Source organism: Anoplopoma fimbria, chromosome 1 (genome assembly GCF_027596085.1).
Source record: "Anoplopoma fimbria isolate UVic2021 breed Golden Eagle Sablefish chromosome 1, Afim_UVic_2022, whole genome shotgun sequence".
Classification (NCBI taxonomy): domain Eukaryota; kingdom Metazoa; phylum Chordata; class Actinopteri; order Perciformes; family Anoplopomatidae; genus Anoplopoma; species Anoplopoma fimbria.
In genome coordinates, this window is record NC_072449.1 from 20,290,334 (window position 1) to 20,309,385 (window position 19,052).

Sequence of the window (19,052 nt, forward strand, 5' to 3'; positions counted from 1 at the left end):
GTGTCATATCTCTGGTATTTGTGATATTTTTTGGTCCTTCCCGGAACCACTAATCCTCCGCAGGGAGATCAAAGGTCAGGGTCAGCTCCAGAGAACTTCTCCTGGAGCTGCAAGAGATTCATTGCCTTCCTCAAGGACACTTCACCAGGGCAAACGCCTGCTCTCGCAGGGCCTTGAATGTGGTTATTCCTAGCTCACTACGCCACCTTGCCGCCCTTGTTTGTGTAATCTGCTTTGCACTGTGTTAACGTGGTGTGTTTTGTCTCTGCCAGATCCTGTACCTGTGCTGGAGCTGGCTCAGCAGCTGCAGCTGAAGCTCCAGAGGATGCACGACATTGAGACAGAGAACACCAAACTTCGAGAGACACTGGAGGACTACAACAAAGAGTTTGCAGAGGTCAAAAACCAAGGTTAGAGACAGGATGCATGCATTCCTGACTTTGAGAGGGGCGTTGATGTAGGACGCACAATTAATCATAGATGTGCACATGACAAACTTTCATATACCTATGATTAGTATTTTTGTAGTTTGGCAGTGTTTTACTCTCTTGTCTATTGCTTCTCCCTTACTGATATGACCATTTAAAACCATTAAATGTGCAGAGTGCAGCCAAAACCAAACCAAGATGGTGAAGTAGGCTGCACCAGTGAGAATATAAAGACAGCATACGCATATTGGTATTAGAATGGCTACTTAAACATCTGGTCAAGGGACAGCAGCTCTTTGGTTGCCACCAGCACATTTACAGTGATGTTGATCGTTGTGCATTGTCCTTGTAAAAATAGTTAAAAAAGAAAAGTATACAGACCTGGAGTGAAAGTGAAAAGACTTGATCCGTCATGAACTTGAAAATGGTGTTTTAAGTGATCACCATCTGTCAATCGGAAATATCATACAAAGCAAGATGAAGATTTTTCTTACTTTTCTCTTAAGACGTTCTAAAGGCTGCTAGTCTGAGAAATTCCACACTGTCAAAAGTAAAGGTGAAGAACGGTAGAAATGTGTAAATGAGACTTGTTCTAGTGCAGAATTGCAGCAAAATAATTTTTGTTAGGCTTAAAGGTAATCTCACCCTTATGTCTGCATGTGGACAAACTTTTAAGTGCAAATATAAGGTCAAAGAAACATGCCGGTATTTAGAGGCCCTTTTCAAAGCAAGAGGCCACATTTGAACATATTTTAATGCCTTATAAATTTTTCAAAAACACAAAAAAAATGTACAAGGTTTTACATTTTCAAATAAGTTTTCAGGGAGAAAAAAAACACGAGGCACAGTTTCATGAATAAAAAACGACAGGCTACCTTGGGGTAAAGAAAGATGGAAAAACTGACAGAGGCAGAGAGACAGATGAGTGAGAAGCGGTAATAAAAGTGGTGTAATTTCAGTCGAAAAGGAGGAGTGAGCGAGCGAGCAGGGAATGTTTTGGAATCCCCCTTTCCTCAGTGAGAGTTAATTGGAACAGCTCGATAGCGGCAGGGTTCCATTCTGCCATTGATTTTCCTGTTCCCTCATCCTTTATCCCTCCTTCCCGCCTCAATAGATGGGGGATATTTAAACCCCAAAACACACTGTGGAACTCCCACTCCTGTTAAACACACACGCCGACTTTCCCGCACACACACACACACACACATACAAAAGAGTGCAGGGGCCATTGATCCCCGCAACCTAAATGTTTAAAGTTCAGTTAAGCAGTTAAGGGGTAAGAGGGCTCTGAGGGGACTCTCCTCTATTGATTATGTGTCAGAGCAGTGAGACTGGAGTTTAAATCACACGCACACGCACACAAAGTGCTAAGAGCCCTCAGTCAAAGGCAGCAAGCAGCAATGCTCTTTATCATTGTCTCACTCACTTATATCTTTCTCCGAGGAAACACACTCTCACACACACACGGAGGCCTATTTATTACCCCAGTTATGTGTTAGATTTATTTCAGGCTGCCCCGTACAGAGCGCAGCCGTCTGCAGGTTATGGGGTTTCAGCACTAATGCAGTCCTAATGAATACAGCATATCTACTGTTGGAACAGTGACTATTCTATACCAGTCATAGATGTAAAGATTAGGCAGGAGCCATAAGGGCCAAGGCTCTTCGTCTGTGTTGACAGAGGAGGTATGTAGGATATGAAACGCGGTTCCTTAAGCAAAGGTCAAAAGGATTATCGTCATCACTGCCATTTATCACGTCTAGGACACCACTGTAGTCTGGTGTCCATATAGTTTGCAAATTGCCCATATTTTAACTGTTCCTTCCTGTTCTCTCAACGCCTGATGTTTGGCTCTTACCTCCTCCAGAGGTGACCATTAAGGCCTTGAAGGAAAAGATCCGAGAGTACGAGCAGTCTCTGAAGAACCAAGCTGAGAACCTGGCCCAAGAGAAGCAGCTCCAGTTACACAACGACTATGCAGAGAAGGAGAGGTAAAACTTTGTGTGTGTGTGTGTGTGTGTTTACGTGTGCTACAGCAGAGGTGTTTCGAGGCATAACATTATATTGCCATTTCAAACCTTTGTGTAACTGTGCCAACATACCAAACTGCTATGAGCCCTAATCTTTAATGATTTCTGCCTTTATTCAGCACAGCTATTCACGACTTAATTATTTCTTCCAAGCTAATAGTCCTTGTTATTTATTTTTTTCTCCTAGTTATCAGTTTAATCAACAGATTGCTGCCTATTTCTTCCCATGCATTGCCTCCCTTTAACAGGAGAATGCAGGAATGGAAAATATATAAAATACAAAGCCTGCATTTTTGTCATGTGGGTGCTTGCCTTTCTTGTCTTGATGGGAATCAACACCCCAGACTCCTATTTTCTGTCCTGACCACAATATTTTTCAGCGTTTTTCAGAATTCAGAATAATTGCTACCACAGACATCTATTGTGTCTGAAAATATACGGCAACTGAATGAAACCCAGAAAATGTATTATGTAATGTCAAAAATTATGCTTCGGTGTCACTTCATTTTGATACATAGTAATTAGTTTAGATTTAATAGGTTACTTCCTCTCCAAACCCATTTTCAAGGCATTTTGAAGTGGTTGATTTTCAGATACACAGGAAGCCTGTGGCAGTAATAAATAAGCTCAAAATTGCTGCCAGATATTTAAGGAACATGAAGAAAAACAATGCTGACTACTGAATTGAAGTATTAACTCTTTCAGAGGATAGAATGAGTCACTCTGATATTGCCCCTTCCCAGGATAGAGCCCGTTCCACATAAAGATGCAGGCAGCTATGATATTGTTTATTTAAAAAACGGTTCTGGGCACCTTTCCTCTAATATGATATTGGCCAGTTTCATTTATCATGTGAATCCATTTTTTTTTTCAAACGCAGGTGAAGAATTAAACTGTCCACCTTAAATTTAGTTATCTTTTTATAACTATGTGCTTCAAACAAACGTGTGGAAGAGAAATGATGAGCATTCATACAATAAGCTAGTGCAGCCTTGAGGCTTAAAGAAAAGGAACATTTTCACTGAGGGTGAACAGGGGTTAAAAGCTGTGAAGGATGTATCAAATCAGAAAATGCCAAAACCTTAAAACCAATAGAAAAGAAAATACAGTCAGTCATAGAACTCACCCACACAAGCACCGTAATGTGCAGTTTTTAGTGCTTATCCATATTTCTGACATGCAGAAATAATGATTTATTAACAGCTGTAATACTAAATGATGGAGGCTAATTTCTGAGTTGTCGCAAATAAAAAAACATGCTATGCTAAACACGTCCATTAAAATATTCCTGTTTTTTCCATTGCATCGCTTTATTTGTTTCCACAGGAATTGACTTTATCATTTAGCAGTTTTTTGGATACTGTCTGTTATGAATCCCTTTTCATCAACTTTACCTGCGTATAGGTTATCAAGAGGTCTTATATCATTCTCAGGAAAAATGCTCAGCGGTTTAGATAACTTACTTTTAGTTGCATCATATTCTCCTTTTAAAAGTTTTAAGCACTTTCAACAAATAATACTGATTTATTCTTTTCACACACTGTTTATTAAATGTACATTGCAGAGCTCATATTTCCACTTGTGTCAATCATCCTGTTGGCCGTGAAGCCGCGTTGAAGCTCATCGCCTCTTTCAGTGGTACAGCAGAAGATCAGTTGTCCAACTGTATTTCCTTTACGTCAGTGTTTTATAGGCCCCTTCCTGTCTGCAGAGAGCTGACTTCCTGTGTCTGAGAGCGGCAGTAAATGGATGGCACCTCTGATGCATTTTATCCTGCAAGGAGTGAGGGAAGGAGGGAGGGAGAGAGAGCGAGAGATGAAAGGATGAAGTAGAGGGCAGAAAAATAGAGATGACAGGAGAGACAGATTGGCGGAGAAGGGGGGCTTCAAAGAGTGCCATAAAGACCGTCTTTGTGCTAGATTATTGATGTTTTTACACGCAGTGGCAATTTCTCAGCAGAGCCCAACTTTTTAAATGCTAAGAATGAATCTATTTTATCCTTGTGGTTTCTGACGCCACCTCTCCCCCTCTCTTTCTCGACCCTCTCTCTCTCTCTCTCTCTCTCTCTCTCTCTCTCTCTCTCTCTCTCTCTCCCTCCCTCTCTACCTCCCTCCCCCCGGGTGCAGTGTGCCCCAGTGGCCAGACATTCCTGCCTAATAGGGCTGCTTAATGAGGAGTGGGTTGTGTTGGGAGGATTTTAGTGGGGAAAACACTTCAGAAATGGTGGGAAAATAGAGAATAGTTGAAGTTGCCATTAAGTGTGAGCCCAAGATTTACTGACTCAGTATCTTTATCTGTGACTTTCTGCTCCCGGCTTACTTTTTTTTTTCTTGCCTTCTGTCTGCCTCTTTAGGAAACTTCAGGAGAGCCAGGACTCCATGTCCTCAAGGTTGGAAGAGGCCGAACACAAGGCCCAGTCCCTACAGACAGGTACCAGTCTACGCCGTCTTTAAAGACGTGTACAGTTTTAACAAGCCCAGACAAAATGGCAACCATGTCACTGAATTTGAGGTAGTGCTGGCTTTAAAGCCTCTGGAAAATTAAGTATTTCCAAATGAATGTTGAATTCATTGCTGAAGTTGGGAGGAAAACATCCCCAGTGAAGTTTTACACTTTATCTGCTTCATCTGGACTAGGTGGGTGTGGTTTTATCAGATTCACAGTGGCCTAGCAACATAAGAAAACAACTCCACCAGTGTCACTTCAGACCAGTGGGAAAAGCACAGGCAACATCACAAATACAGAAATCTTTCCTTTCCTTTTGTTAGAAAATTGTGTGTAAAAAAAGAAAATGTAGTAGGAAGCTGTTTAAGAAATATGTTTCAGTGCCTTTTATAAAGTATGTTTCATCTTGGATATAAGCTCTTCATTTGAAAGCTGACTGGTAGGAGGGGGATTCACAATTGACTTGACTCTTTTATTGTATTTTACAGCACTTGAAACAACTCAGGCCGAACTCTTTGATTTGAAGACCAAGTATGACGAGGAATCCACAGCAAAGTATGTGTCTTGCTGATCTGTGTGTGTTTGTGGGTGACTTCTCCCCTCTGGCTCCTCCATAGTCTGTTCCTGACATAATCATCCTGTTTAGTGAATCTCCTTGCCTGGAAACCCCCCCCTTCCCTCCCAAACAGCTGGATTGTCTCCCGCAACGCTCAGCGTCCCTCCAAATCCCAGCATTACCCACGCACTGTAAATACTGACAGGGATTTTAATGCATTGTGCAGCCACGGCAAGCGTCAAAATAGAGATTTTTTTTTTTCCCCATGTGGTGTAGGCTCAAAGCGCTCTCTGAATCATCGGGGTAGTGACGGAGAAGAGAGGCTGACGAGGGTCACTCTGAGAGCTCTGACTAAAAGCCAAAGAGGCTTCTAAAAGGACCTGTAAGATAAGGTGGCTTCAATTACTTCAGCTGTGGGCATCTATCATTATCGATCTTATAGTAGTGGCGAGGATGAGAACAGAAGCTTTTCCATGTCAGCACTCCTCACTGTAAAGTGGCACTTTATGACATTCACACTCTTTGGTCCCCCGAGGTTAGTACTAGAACCCAAACCAGCATTCAGAAAGTTCTAAAATTCTAAGAAGAAAAACAAAGCCTTCCATGCTGTTTTATTGGATATTGGTATGCCGTAAAACACGGATTGCTTTTTTTTCCCCTTGAAACATTAACTATTTCTTTAAATGTTTATGGAAAAGTCAAGGGCATCCTGCACACAAAGTACAGCGGAGTATCAACTTGGCTTTTAAGGTTTTTCCCCACCCCATTTGCCAAGCCCCGAACTCACAGTGTCTCTCCATTAACAGAGTTGTTAAATTGATTGGCTGTTAAAAACAGATCGATCCCTCTTCTTCTCTTCCTCACAATACTTTTTTTTTTTCTTCTCCTCCTTTTTCTTCTATCTCCTGCATTGTTTGTTTGTGAGTGTAAGAGGAAAGGCGACGGGAGATTTTGCATGCAGTATTATGACACTAATCAATAGGTTTTCATAGTCTATCAGAACCCCCACACCCCTCATCTCTCATTTCTTTAGACTTCCTTTTTTCTGTCCTTGTCCGCTCCTTTCATGTCGGAGGAGAAACACATTTTGAAAAAACACGTATAGAAGGGCCCCATTTGCTTACGGAAGCTAATAAACACATGCCGGCCCACATCCACACACACACATCCACATACAAACACACTCACTCACTCACTCACTCACTCACTCACTCACTCACTCACTCACTCACTCACTCACTCGTGAGCCTGAGGCAGTCAGGGTCCTTGACTATGTGGCGTGCTGTGATCTGAAATTTTAATGCAACGCTTTAAAGCACACACAAACCCTCTCTAACCCTGCACCCTCCCAGTCCTTGGAGTCCTTCCCCCGTTTACTGCTTGGCTGAGCAAATCGCCAGTGTTTGGCTGAACACAACTTTTAACCCTTTGACTGCATATATTTTGGCCCTGCAAAAATACAAACGCCATACATATCATGCACTTTTTCCACACAAACGCAAACCCACACACTCGCACTTGCTCTAAACTTTCCACTAAGGAGGACATTGCGTGACAAATCCCCCATCCTCTTGCTGCATTCGGGTAATCTGCCTTTTAAAATACACAACGCACACACGCGCGCGGACATACACACGCTCCCTGAGAATTTGGTCGATGTTGCAGTGCCCGGAGTGTGTGAGCTTCAGCGGGAGGCGGGCCTGCAGATGTAGCGTAGCCCCCTGTCTGTGCTGGCGCTGTGAGGGTCTGGCTGGCTGCATTTTACCCGTTTAGTCCCTGTTAAAGATTAATGATATATTGATCCCCAGCCCCACAGGATGCTGTGTGTGCTTGTGTGCATGTGTGTTTGTGTGCGTGCTTGCATGCTCCTCTATGCGGCTTTATCTGTGTATAAAAGGCTTGATACCATTTTAGGGAAACCATTTAATTGTTGATAATTAGGAAAGAAAAGCCTATTGACTGTTGCCTGTGTCCATCTCAAGCACTCACAAACACAAAATGGCGCACAACACACACTCTCACAGCTAGCTTCTTTTTAAGCCGCCTCGAAATCCCCAAGGTAACACGCTGTGAAAACGCAATGTGGAGAAAGCCAAGGAAAGAAAAGGAATGGAGGGATGAAAGCCGGAGGGCAAAAAAGCAAGTCAGGGGCTGCAGGCTACAGTCAGGAAGAGGGGATAAGAGTGTGATAGAGGAGGGAAATGAAAATCTAAATCAGGAGAATATCCTGCTGGCACCCGAGGACAGAGGCCGAGGAAGAGAGGGCGAGAGATGAGAGAGGGGAGGTGGAAGGGAGAAAAAAAATAGATGATGAAAGGAAGAAAAAGTGGAGGGCAATGGGAAGGGAATGGGGTTGAGGGGGAAAAGGACAGAGGCAGGCAGAGGGTGGAAAAGAAAAGGAGAGAGTTGAGTGAGGAGCAAGAGAGAGAAGATGATAAGAGATGAAAAGGCCTGTCTGAGATGGAGGAAGTACAGTAGGGGCTTAGAGGCTTGTTTCAGAAGTCCTCCAGTACTCACTGATGTCACTTGTGCACCCATTTGGCTTTCATGGTACAAAAGAGTGTGTGTTGTTTGCGTGTGTGCGATTTTTCTAGTGCAGCTGTGCATGCGCTCTATAGCTCCTCCTTGTGGCTGCTATATGGAGCTTTGTAGGTATGTTTTGCTGACCTAAAATTAGGATTTAACATGGCGAAGGACCCTCCCTTTACTGTTCAGTGTTTGATGAATTAATTCCACGGGGAGCATTGGACAGTTCTGCCCTGCACAGCGACTGACTGAAGGACTGTATCGGGATATGCAGAAAATCCCTTCCCTGTGATCTGCTTTGGCCCTCAGCCTCTAGCTTTGCCTTTATAATTCCCAAATACAGCCAAATCCAAAGGTTATTTAAGAAGACTTTGTGCATCTGTACTTTGATTAAATGATCACATTTGGAGCAGGAGCGGCGGTGTATTTGGGTTGCATTACTACCCATAAATGCTCTCCATTACAAGCTTTTCTGGCTTGTTGGCTCTCTGACCTTGCATTTGTGTGTGCCCGAGTGCGAATGAGTGCGCACGTGGGTCCCGCACACTATAGCTTAAGACAGGATAAAAGCTGGTGAGGTAGTGTACTATTACGTTGCTTAAATGCATACTAGATCCTTTTAACTGTTGGGGAAAGAATAAAAGCGGAGAGTGAAAAGCTCTCCCACCCACATCTGATTCTTTTTTGCTGCATCGCCTGTAGCACAATGTTGACCTAATATCAACTGTGTCTGTTTTGTTAAACACATTCAAATCAGTAGTACTCAAGCCTATGGGACAGAACACTGTTTCTCATACTGTGACACACAAATACAAAAGCTGCGTGGGTTATTGGGTTCACTATCAAAAGATCGCAGTGAAATCAAAAGGTCTTAATGGACTCGGCAGTGCACGTATGTGCTCACATCTTTGCACTCAATGGCGCCCATCTATTCTTATCAGCAGCTAATGTCTTAAATAAACAGTTATATACGCTGTCTTTGAACTGATTTGAACACCAGCTAACAATTTTTGTGAACATTTTCATGCATTCGTTTATTGTCACTTAAAAGTTTCCTCCCCATCTCTGTCTTTGTTTGCAGGAAAGTGACAGGTATTCACGTCGCTCATGAAAGAGGGTTATTCAAATATTTTTCTCAAAAGTTTAAAAAAAGATGTGGTATTATGAGGATGTATTCCCTGATGTCTGACCTCCAGCAAGTGAGAGGTGAACCATGGCCCCCATCCAGACCATTAGTCAGACACAATCACACAGCTTCATAGCAGATTAGTCCGCTGTATTAGGACTTAGAGCTCTATTAATGTAATCCCTCTGTTTTAGTGTGGCCTGGGTTTAGGGGCTTACATGTGCACACCCACACACAGACACGCACACATACACACGCTTAAATACATGTATGCATGCACACATACAAGCTGTTTGGGTTATGGAGTTCACAATCAATGGATTAAGGTGAAATTTAGACAGTGGCTTAATGGACACGGAACCAGCATTCTCTAAATGTGTCCTCTCTGAACAATCACACACACACACGTGATGTGTGCAGAGTGTACTTTTCTTCCTGGGATTTGTTTATCCATTCCTTTTTTTTAATCTGTTAGCTGTATTTCTGTGAGTCTCTTATAAGCACTGACACATCCACTTTAGTAACCGGAAATGTCTTTTTCAGGGCCGACGAGATTGAGATGGTGATGACCGACCTGGAGAGAGCCAATCAGGTAACCCACTCAACATTATAACTGAACGTATTCAACACAGCATTGTCCAAATTGTCCATCACACAAGTTTTGATATGGAAATACAGAGATTGCAACATAGTTCTTAAACTGAAATTATTAAAATAAAAATGTTAGCTACAGTAGGAGAAAAATGAGCATGTAATTCTTAAGCAAGTACATTTTAATTAAATGATCCATTATGTTTATATTCTGTATTTTTCTTCCTGTCAACAAATATGAAAAGACAAAAACAATGATTTATTCTACAAGTATAGTCTTTGTCGACAAAGCCTGATAGCTTATTGTTCTGTGCCATAGAGCTCAATTGTTGTCCCAAAAATGTTAAAAAACAAATCAGTGAGCCACAAAGTTGCTCTGACTGACATGTTCCATCATTATGTTGAATATGGGCGCTGTAGTACATTTTTAGTGGTTTCCATGAACAAGATCCTGCTGCTGTAGATATTCACCAGAGCACCAGATGTGTACTAATCCGCGGCTGAAAATAGTCCCCAATAAAAGCATTATTTACTCCTGTTTGAGTAACATTTGTTAACAACCCAGCTGTTTAAGGAGATTTTTTTATCTTTAAAAATATATCCCTGGCCTTTTAAAAAATATATATATATATATATTAAGGAACAATTGGGGTTGTAGCTTGATGCGGGGAAAGTTTGAAAGTATTAAGAGAAGACCTAAACCAACAGTGTGTTACTGTTAGTTTTGGTCTTTTTGGGGATTTTTTAAGAATACCAAAAATAAAGAATGTCCCCGGCCTCATCTTTTAAAATAGAAATGTTCTTATGTTCAGTATCCATGAAATGGTGCTTACGTTAACAAATAATGACTTTGCTTATCACTGTGAGGGCATCTGTTTGTTTTACATGTTTATTACACACCTACTAAACCCATCCAGCTGAAATAAGCCCTGTAGCGCGTCCTCTGCCCTTGTGTTGTAAATATTCTTTGGTATCTGTTAATGTCATTGTTGTTAACTTTCATTATTAGCCCAAGAGTATGATTTGTGGCTAAAGGGGTAGCATAGGCATGTAATGTTAATATTAGCCCAAAGGTTAGCGCTCCAACTATAATGCCACACACACTATTCACACTTCTGATTTGAGGTTTACAGAGGATGACAGCATGGCCTCCAGCTCAGTCACAGACTTTTTATACGCTTTTATATGGAGAAAATGGAAAACAGGATTTTTCTCTTGCAACTAGCAGTCCAACTCCCACCCAGTCAATAACAGCTCTCAATATGGTTGCAATTAGGAACACTGTGGAATCGGCTCCCTGTTACTCCTAATGATGGCAAGTTGGCCGGTGTTGCATGTGATTCCCAACTAGAGCATGGCAGTTTGGCCATAAATACATGGCAGACGGTATCTTCTCAATTCTCAGGACTTATTTTATTTTCAATTTAGGAAGAATCCACCCTCTGCCATCATCCAAACACTTACGTTGCAGTCTCTCTGCCCTCCTCCCCTCTGTAGTATAGGTTGTAGCCGTATACTTTGCATAAAAGTGATCTAGCTGCAGAAAAATGTTGAGATAATAATTGGTGTTTAGTTGCTGCCACAAGACAGATTATACGTAGATTAAGGGGCATGATGGCACAACAGGAAGAAGTTTACTCTTCTCCCTTTCTTGGCCTTACTATTCTTTATTCCGCCTGCTTTCTCCATCCACGTGCCTTACGATGGTTTTAAACTGTTCTGTGTGACTAGTGCGAAATTGACACAAATTAAGGGAACGCGTACGCCAAGTACATTCCACAGTAGCATTGAATTGAACATTAGATTGATCATGTTTGACAACGATAGAATCTCCACTTGTTGATTTTTCTTAAACTTTCCTCTTCTCCTTCCAGCGAGCTGAAGCAGCTCAGAGAGAGACGGAGTCGCTCAGGGAGCAGCTGTCCTTGAGTAACCAATCCCAGCAGCTCGGCAGCCCGGCCAACGGCGACACCGACACGGTAACACACTTCACTGCTGCGCTGATTTACTGCACGGCCGACACAGCGGTATTGATAGGCTGAAGATCAGCTCGGCCTTTTTATGCTTACAGGCGATCAGCTGATCGAAGCTTCAATTTATGGATCACTGTAGTCACTGATCTTAAAGGTCAGGTATTGGACTCAATAACAATGCAATCGATTTGTTCGAAGTAAAGGTTGCAAAGGCGGCAATAAGTGATTGATTTATTGATTAACTGATTTATTTGACCCGATCAACAGCCTGCAGAGGTGAGACTTTGTTACAGACTGACTGCCACACAAAAGTATCTGCTTCATTGATCCCTGAGTGTTTGGTAGCTGAGATTGGTTAATTAATTACCTCTGTTTATTGATCTAAAGGAGAAGGCCTTTTCAAAATGATAATCAGTACATTGATCAGCTTCTGTCTGATTTCTTTAGGGAATAATTGAAAGTATCTGAAGGGCAGGACTTTGCGTGGTTGGGTTTATGAACACTTGTATAGGTTTTATTTTGCTCATTAGATTAAACTGCCGTCTTATTCGGCTTTTAGGAACAGCAGACGGAGGTGGCATCCCACTCGAGTCTGGAGGCGGAGCTCAGGGCCAAAGAGAGGGAGACCGCCCAGCTGGTGGAGGACGTCCAGAGACTGCAGGCCAGCCTGACCAAACTCAGAGAGACTACCAGCTCCCAGATCTCACAGCTGGAGCAGCAGCTCAGCAGCAAGACTGCCATTCTCAAGGTACCAACCGAAAACACATCTGCTTATTTCTGTTATTAATTAGATACATTTCTTTTCAACAATTGCAGTATTAAAGAGTATTTCTGCATTCTTGTCTTTTTCCTGCTTTGTTGTGAATTCTGATCACACCTGTAACTTTATTCACACATATACTCCCTCTGTTCTGTTATCTAGAGTCAAGTCACTGAGATAAGTGCATGACATATAAAGATCCAAGGATTGCTTTTATTATTTAATTCATGTTCTTGTCATTTCATCTATTTATCTACAGGAACTGGAGGAGAAACTGCAGAAGCAAGCTGACTATGAGGAGGTGAAGAAGGAATTGAGGTGAGGAGCACACTCAGTGCAGTGTGTGTGTCTGTGTGTGTGTCTGTGTGTGTGTGTGTGTGTGTGTGTCCAGAAAAAATCTATTTATTGCATGCGTTTGATGTCTTTAACAATGTTAAAGATGCGCCTCGTCATTTAAGATGTGTAACTCAATTGAGTGCCCTTATGAAGGTGAAGCATGTATGTCTGTAGCTTTATATATTGTGTCTCTTGCTCTCTGCCCCTCTTATCTTTTCTTTATCCTTTAAAGAGACAGAAATAGAAAAGCTAGCATACTACACAGCAGATGTGTGTGTCTTTGTAGGATGATCATTTAAATTTATTTTTCTCTCTCTCTCTCTCCTCAGTATCCTTAAGTCTATGGAGTTTGGAACATCTGACTCTGTGCAGGTAAAATTGACAGTTACAATTGATTGTCATATTATGTTTCAGTAAAGTAATTAAGTTTTTGATAAAACAATATCTCACATTTGAAGGTAGAGGCTGGGGCCAGGTGATTTTTATTTTTTTCTTTGAACAGTCTCATTTTATCTTCTGTTCCACCTGTCCCCTCCATCAGGACTCATCCAAACCTCTGGAGGTGCTGTTGCTGGAGAGGAACCGCAGTCTTCAATCTGAGAGCGCCGCTCTGCGCATTGCCAACACTGAGCTCAGCGGTAAGTCTGCCTAAATGTAAGGTTATAGTAACGGCTGTGTTCATCAACACCGGCCCCGGCTGCATTCGCAAAAACCTTTACTCAGACCAGCAACAATGAAAGAATACCGACAGAAGTGGAGTCCAGTGTTCATTGAGGCTTAGAGGAGGGTTCAGCTGCAGGTAAGGCTATGAAGAGATTGCATCAGGTTAGTGCATACATACTGTATGTATGCCCACAGATACTTTTTCTCTGAGAATACTTAACCATTTATTAATGTCTTGGGAATTATTTGCAATATTGGGTCTATACAATATGCAAAAGAAATGCAAAAACCTTATCATGGTACAGAAATGTTTTCTTTAGTCCCACACATCACGGAGAAGATGAAAATGCATATCTTTGAATACCACAACTGGAGGTCAACCTGAATAGTATCAAAAGTGCAGTACACAAAAACGAGGACATCATACTCTCGCCCCTACATCAAGCCTCTTGCCCTCTGAAACAGTGTTTATGGGTTTGAAATGTCATGGCTTTGGGCTTGAATAGTTGAATAGCTTTGAATTGATTAACATTCACAGTAAGGGGAGCTTACTGTCTTACTCAATCATGTTACGGTCTCAATGGTTATGCATTAGAATAATATTTCTCCTAGCGCTTCCATCATGATGGATTCTAGTATTTGCAAGACTTAGGAAATATAGTTTATATGTATGTTTGTTTTGGTGAATGTATAAATGTAATCAGTCTATCTACTCAGGAAAAAAAACGTGAAATGAGAGTCGTAGTCAACGGAGCTGTACAGTCTCTGTTCTTTGGTGACATGCATCTGTTTTATGTTCGGCCATAAAAATTGTTTTTCAATTCAGTTTTATTGCTCCATTTTTTTTTTCCTGGATGTGTTTTTTATGAACTAAAGACTCTGTTACTGCTTCTACGATGGAATAATTCAGTGTTAAGGAACACGCTGCAGTTGCATGGAAGAGGACTCACATGGTGTATTGGCTATCTAAGGATCATTTTACCCTGTCCAGTTACTTCCACTTTGCCTGCAAGAGAGAGAGAGAGAGAGAGGGGGAGAGGGAGACTGAGCCCTGGGCCAAGCTAATCTGCCTAAGTGGCACAGTGTCAATTGTTTTTTTGTCCTTTTTTTCTTCCAGGCTGTGTCTTACAAGAAAGGTTGAAATCACAAATGCATGGGCACTTTGTCTGGGGGGGTTGGCAAAAAAGGAAACAAAGTTCACTTATTTGGAAAAGAATTGATAAAGATAACTTTTAAACTTTTGTTATTTTTTTCTCTCTTTTTGGAACCCCTTTTTTGTTGACTCCCCCATAATGCATGGTGTGTTTGACCTTTCTTGTAGGGTCAGCCAGGCGAAAAAGGACAGAGGAGTCCACACCGAAGGAGGAGACCATGCCCGGCGACTCCTCTTCCTCGCCCCCTCCTCCCCCTCCCTCTCTTCCATCCTCCTCCCAGCTCCCCCTGTCTCGCACTCATACGGACCCCCTCAACACTGCCACCACCACCACCAGCGGCGAAACGCACCCTTTCAGTCCTACGGGCATCGGACAGGATTTCTACTCGCCTGTGTTCCCTCTGGTGGGTGGTAAGATGGCTTTGAACTCCCTGATCCAGCGGCAGCTGCTTCAAACCTTCTATTCCAAAGCCTTGCAGGAGTCGTCTGGGATCCCCAGTGGGGCTCTGCTGTTCACCCCCTTCACTCCAACCCTCAGCTCCATCCCTACCTCCACCCCTGGCTCTGGGTCAGCTGCCATCCCTCTGGCAGCCAGCAGCCCCCAGCCTCCTCCAGCCAGCCCAGACATGGCTCCCGTTAACGGGAGCAGCACCGCTGGCAGTGCCCCATCCCCATCACCCAGCCACTCTGACGCCACCATGGGAAGTATTTTGGACGGGGAAGACATGGACACGGCAGAGATTGCCCGACAGGTGAAAGAGCAGCTGATAAAGCACAACATTGGCCAGCGTGTTTTTGGCCACTACGTGCTGGGACTGTCCCAGGGTTCGGTCAGCGAGATCCTGGCCAGACCAAAGCCGTGGAACAAGCTAACCATCCGGGGGAAGGAGCCGTTCCACAAGATGAGGCAGTTCCTCGCCGATGAGCAGAACATCCTCGCTCTGCGCAGCATCCAGGGACGGCAAAGAGGTGAGTCTGTGTATCTTTAATGTGTCAGTGTGTGTGCGTGAGAGTGTGTGTTTGTGTATGCGTGTCTTGCATGTGTACAGCCCTGCACAGAGCCATTGATTAGCTTGTCAATATGGACTAGCTTTTTATTTTTCTTTCTCTCTCCTAACTCCCATCCTGTGCCACACCTGTGTGTTTTGAGTGAGTTCCTAGTCACGCACTGATCCCAAGAGCCTCTCCTAGCTATCGTGGTCAATACAGAAACCTTTCACACATCAATAGTATTGATCGGTGGGAACTAGGAGGAAGGCTGGGGTACTGTTAACTACGGGAAGATTCGATTCGCCCGGGCCTGCTTTTGTTAACGCATCAGAACATTTTTGATTGAAGGTGGTCTCAGTGGTACACCTAAATATAACCACCCTTGTCCCAGGCAAAGTCTGTGTTAAAAATGAGGCTGCAGTTAGTATCCCCCTGTTAGATACTTCCTATTAAATCATTTATCTTTCACTGCTAGTAGTTGTTTAATTTTCCCGTTAGAGGGAGAAGTTTTAATTCCTACTGGGGCCACAGATGGCGAAGATCAATGCATTTATGGTACCATAATGTGCACCGGATGGAAGTATCCACATATTTCATGTATTTGCAGAGCATTATAGGGCACCATATAGTCTAGCTGTAAAAGCAACAAACACACAAGTGCTGTAACATAGTGTGTGGTATATTGTTTTTAACAGAGGGCTCAGGCCAGCCCCAGCTTAGCCGAATGTTTCAGGATGTTCCGAAGCGGAGAGCCCTCTCCAATACAGCTTCACACACAGGTCTGTCCCCTTCACACGCAGAGATTTTAGCACGTTCTGTCTGTGTGGCATGTTTGTGTTGGGGTGAACAGTATCCATGGTGTGTGTTTGTGTGTGTGTGTGTGTGTGTGTGTGTGTGCGTGTATGAGCTGGCGTTTATTAACTTGCGGGCAGGCATTGAGATATACATGTGCTTGGAAGGTAACCGCACGATTCCAGTGACTTGCGTCAAAGGAGAAGCCGGCATGTGTATTTAGGGATTTTTATTGGTAGTTGTTATTCTGTGGGGAGCATTTACTGTACGAACCCTGTAGCACGTGTGCATGTGTGAGCTCCAAAGGGAGCAGAGAAATTACCACAATCCCTCCAGTGTAGTTGCCTTGTAGCTCAGTGGTGGGAATGTTGTTCTTTGTGCTGTGCTATGGCGTAATTATTTTATGTCATTTTTACACGCTTCTTTTTTGTTCTATTCACTTGCTCTGTAGCTGGTTATCTCTGCTTCTTAATATGACAAGATCTTTCATCTCCTCTTCCTCTCTTTTCCAGGTAACATAACTGCTCGTGTCCGCACCCCAGAGGCTGGTTCAGATGAGGCTATCAAGTCCATTCTGGAGCAGGCCAAAAGAGAGCTGCAGGTGCAGAAAGCTGGTGAGTCGTGGTTTTCTTCTCATCTCCAGAGGACTCGGAAACATTTAAGATGATACATTGTGACTGTGAGTGTTTGTCGCTGTGTCTCATGACGACCCCCTTTTTTTCTTTTTTTTCTCCCTCGACAGACTTGTCCCATGCTCAACCCTCATATACAGGACTGAAAGGAGGGGGCGGAGGCGGAGGGGGCGGCGGATCAGATGAGGCTATCCGCTCCATCCTAGAGCAAGCTCGCAGAGAGATGGAGGCCCAACAGACTGCACTGGAGCCCCTCCTCAAGGCCTCATCTTCGTCTTCTTCCTCAGCATTACTATCTCAGAGGGACTTCCTGAGCTCCTCGCTCACCGCTCCCCTTCCCCCGTACAACCCCCTGGCACTCTCCCTCAAGAAGCCTCACAGCTCCCTCTTGTCCTCCCCCTCATCCCCGTCTCCAATCCTGGACTTCAGCTCCGGTGTGAAGAGAGAGGGCAGGGCTTCTTTCGGGATCGACATGTCCGTTGACGGAATCCACAGGCTGGGTCGGAGCTCTGATGGGTCGGCCCGCTCTGGAAGTTCTGGAGGAGTGGGTTATTGGAGAGAGCAGTGGTGGAGCAACATGCATACAGACTCTCGTAGGGCCATATCCAGCCAGACAGGAGAGGATAACCACAACCAGGAGGACTCCAAAGAGGTAAAGCGGGGCAAAGGAGAAAACTTGTGTGTGTGCTTTTTTTTTATTACTCTGCTTTTAGTCTATGGTGGTTACATGTCATAGAGCCATTCTCCATCTTTGTGTTTCAGGGAATATTGAGTGACAGTCTGTCTCGACACAAACCGTGGAACAAGTTGAACCAGAGGAGCAGAGAGCCATACCTCCGCATGCAGCCGTGGCTCAATGGCGACCAGGGGCAAAACACACACATCCAGCAAGCTCAGAACCAAGGTAAACAAATCACACACACACACACACACACACACACACACACACACACACACACACACACACACACACACACACACACACACACACACACACACACTAGCACATATAGTATATGGATTCACACAACCAGGCTCTTTGGGCTAGAGCATTACTTGGAAAGCCTGATTAGAGCTGGTGGCTAGTTGTTACTGTCAGTCTGTCACTCACACAATCCACCCTGCATCCTCCCCCTCCCCCTCCCCCTCCTTCCACCCTCCCTCCCTTCTCCTCCCACCATCCCCCCATCCTCAGTGCTGTGGCAGTGTCAGCCAGCAAGCTGCTGGTTTGTCATGTCATAGACAAGTTAGTGTTGCAGCGCCAGATGGCAGCTCTGTGTGTGTGTGTGTGTGTGTGTGCGGGCATGTGCGTGTCTCTCTTTCTCTCTGGGGGTGTAAACAGCAGCTAATGTACACTGACAGCTCCTCATGACTGCTCTCTTCCAGCCTGCTGAGCTGCACAGCAGTACTACACAGACAGAGACAGGGAGATGAAGGAATAGAAGGAGGAAGCCAAAAAAGCTTCAAACTGAAAACTTAAGCACCTTTGCTGTTTATTTAACAGGAATTAAATTAGTTGACGTGGCATGACTGAAGTCCCTCCCAAACCCAGCAGGGAGAGGGGATGAAACTGTGTTTTCTTTACATGGTAACATGTCGTCTAACCTGTGTGATATTTCTCACCCTGTCGGTTCTCCTCAAGCAGAGGGTACTCCCAAGACATCGGCAAGCTGCAGCCCTGCTCCAGAGTCCCCCCTCAGTTCAGCTGAGGAGTCTGTCAACGGTCTGGCAGGGGATCCACTCGCTCCACAGTCCTCCAGTCTCAAGCTGGCGTCTGAGGATCCGTCAGGTGGGGAGTCACAACCCGGCACCCCGCTGCCTGTTCCTGGTCATTCGGGTCTCAGCATCCAGGAAATGGTCGCAATGTCTGCTGAACTTGATACTTACGCCATCACCAAGAAGGTGAAGGAGGTGCTGACTGATAATAACCTCGGTAAGAAAACACAGGAGGTGCTGCCTGTCTGCTTAAGTTGTTCTTTCTCTTTCCCCCTCTCTCGTCGATGATGAATTATTTAGCCATTGAATCAGTTCTCTGAAATTACCATTTCATT

General features: G+C 43.9%; 1 protein-coding gene across 1 annotated transcript in view; it reads left to right on the forward strand.

Annotated features, from left to right (window-relative positions):
• Positions 1-19,052, forward strand: part of cux1b (cut-like homeobox 1b) — a 59,448-nt gene that overhangs the window by 28,914 nt on the left and 11,482 nt on the right. The window contains exons 5-14 of the mRNA XM_054603557.1: positions 273-410; positions 2,296-2,419; positions 4,812-4,888; positions 5,392-5,458; positions 9,655-9,703; positions 11,577-11,681; positions 12,235-12,423; positions 12,695-12,753; positions 13,101-13,143; positions 13,313-13,409. Of these exons, the coding sequence (XP_054459532.1) occupies positions 273-410; positions 2,296-2,419; positions 4,812-4,888; positions 5,392-5,458; positions 9,655-9,703; positions 11,577-11,681; positions 12,235-12,423; positions 12,695-12,753; positions 13,101-13,143; positions 13,313-13,409 (948 nt within the window). The remainder of the gene's footprint in view (positions 1-272; positions 411-2,295; positions 2,420-4,811; positions 4,889-5,391; positions 5,459-9,654; positions 9,704-11,576; positions 11,682-12,234; positions 12,424-12,694; positions 12,754-13,100; positions 13,144-13,312; positions 13,410-19,052) is intronic.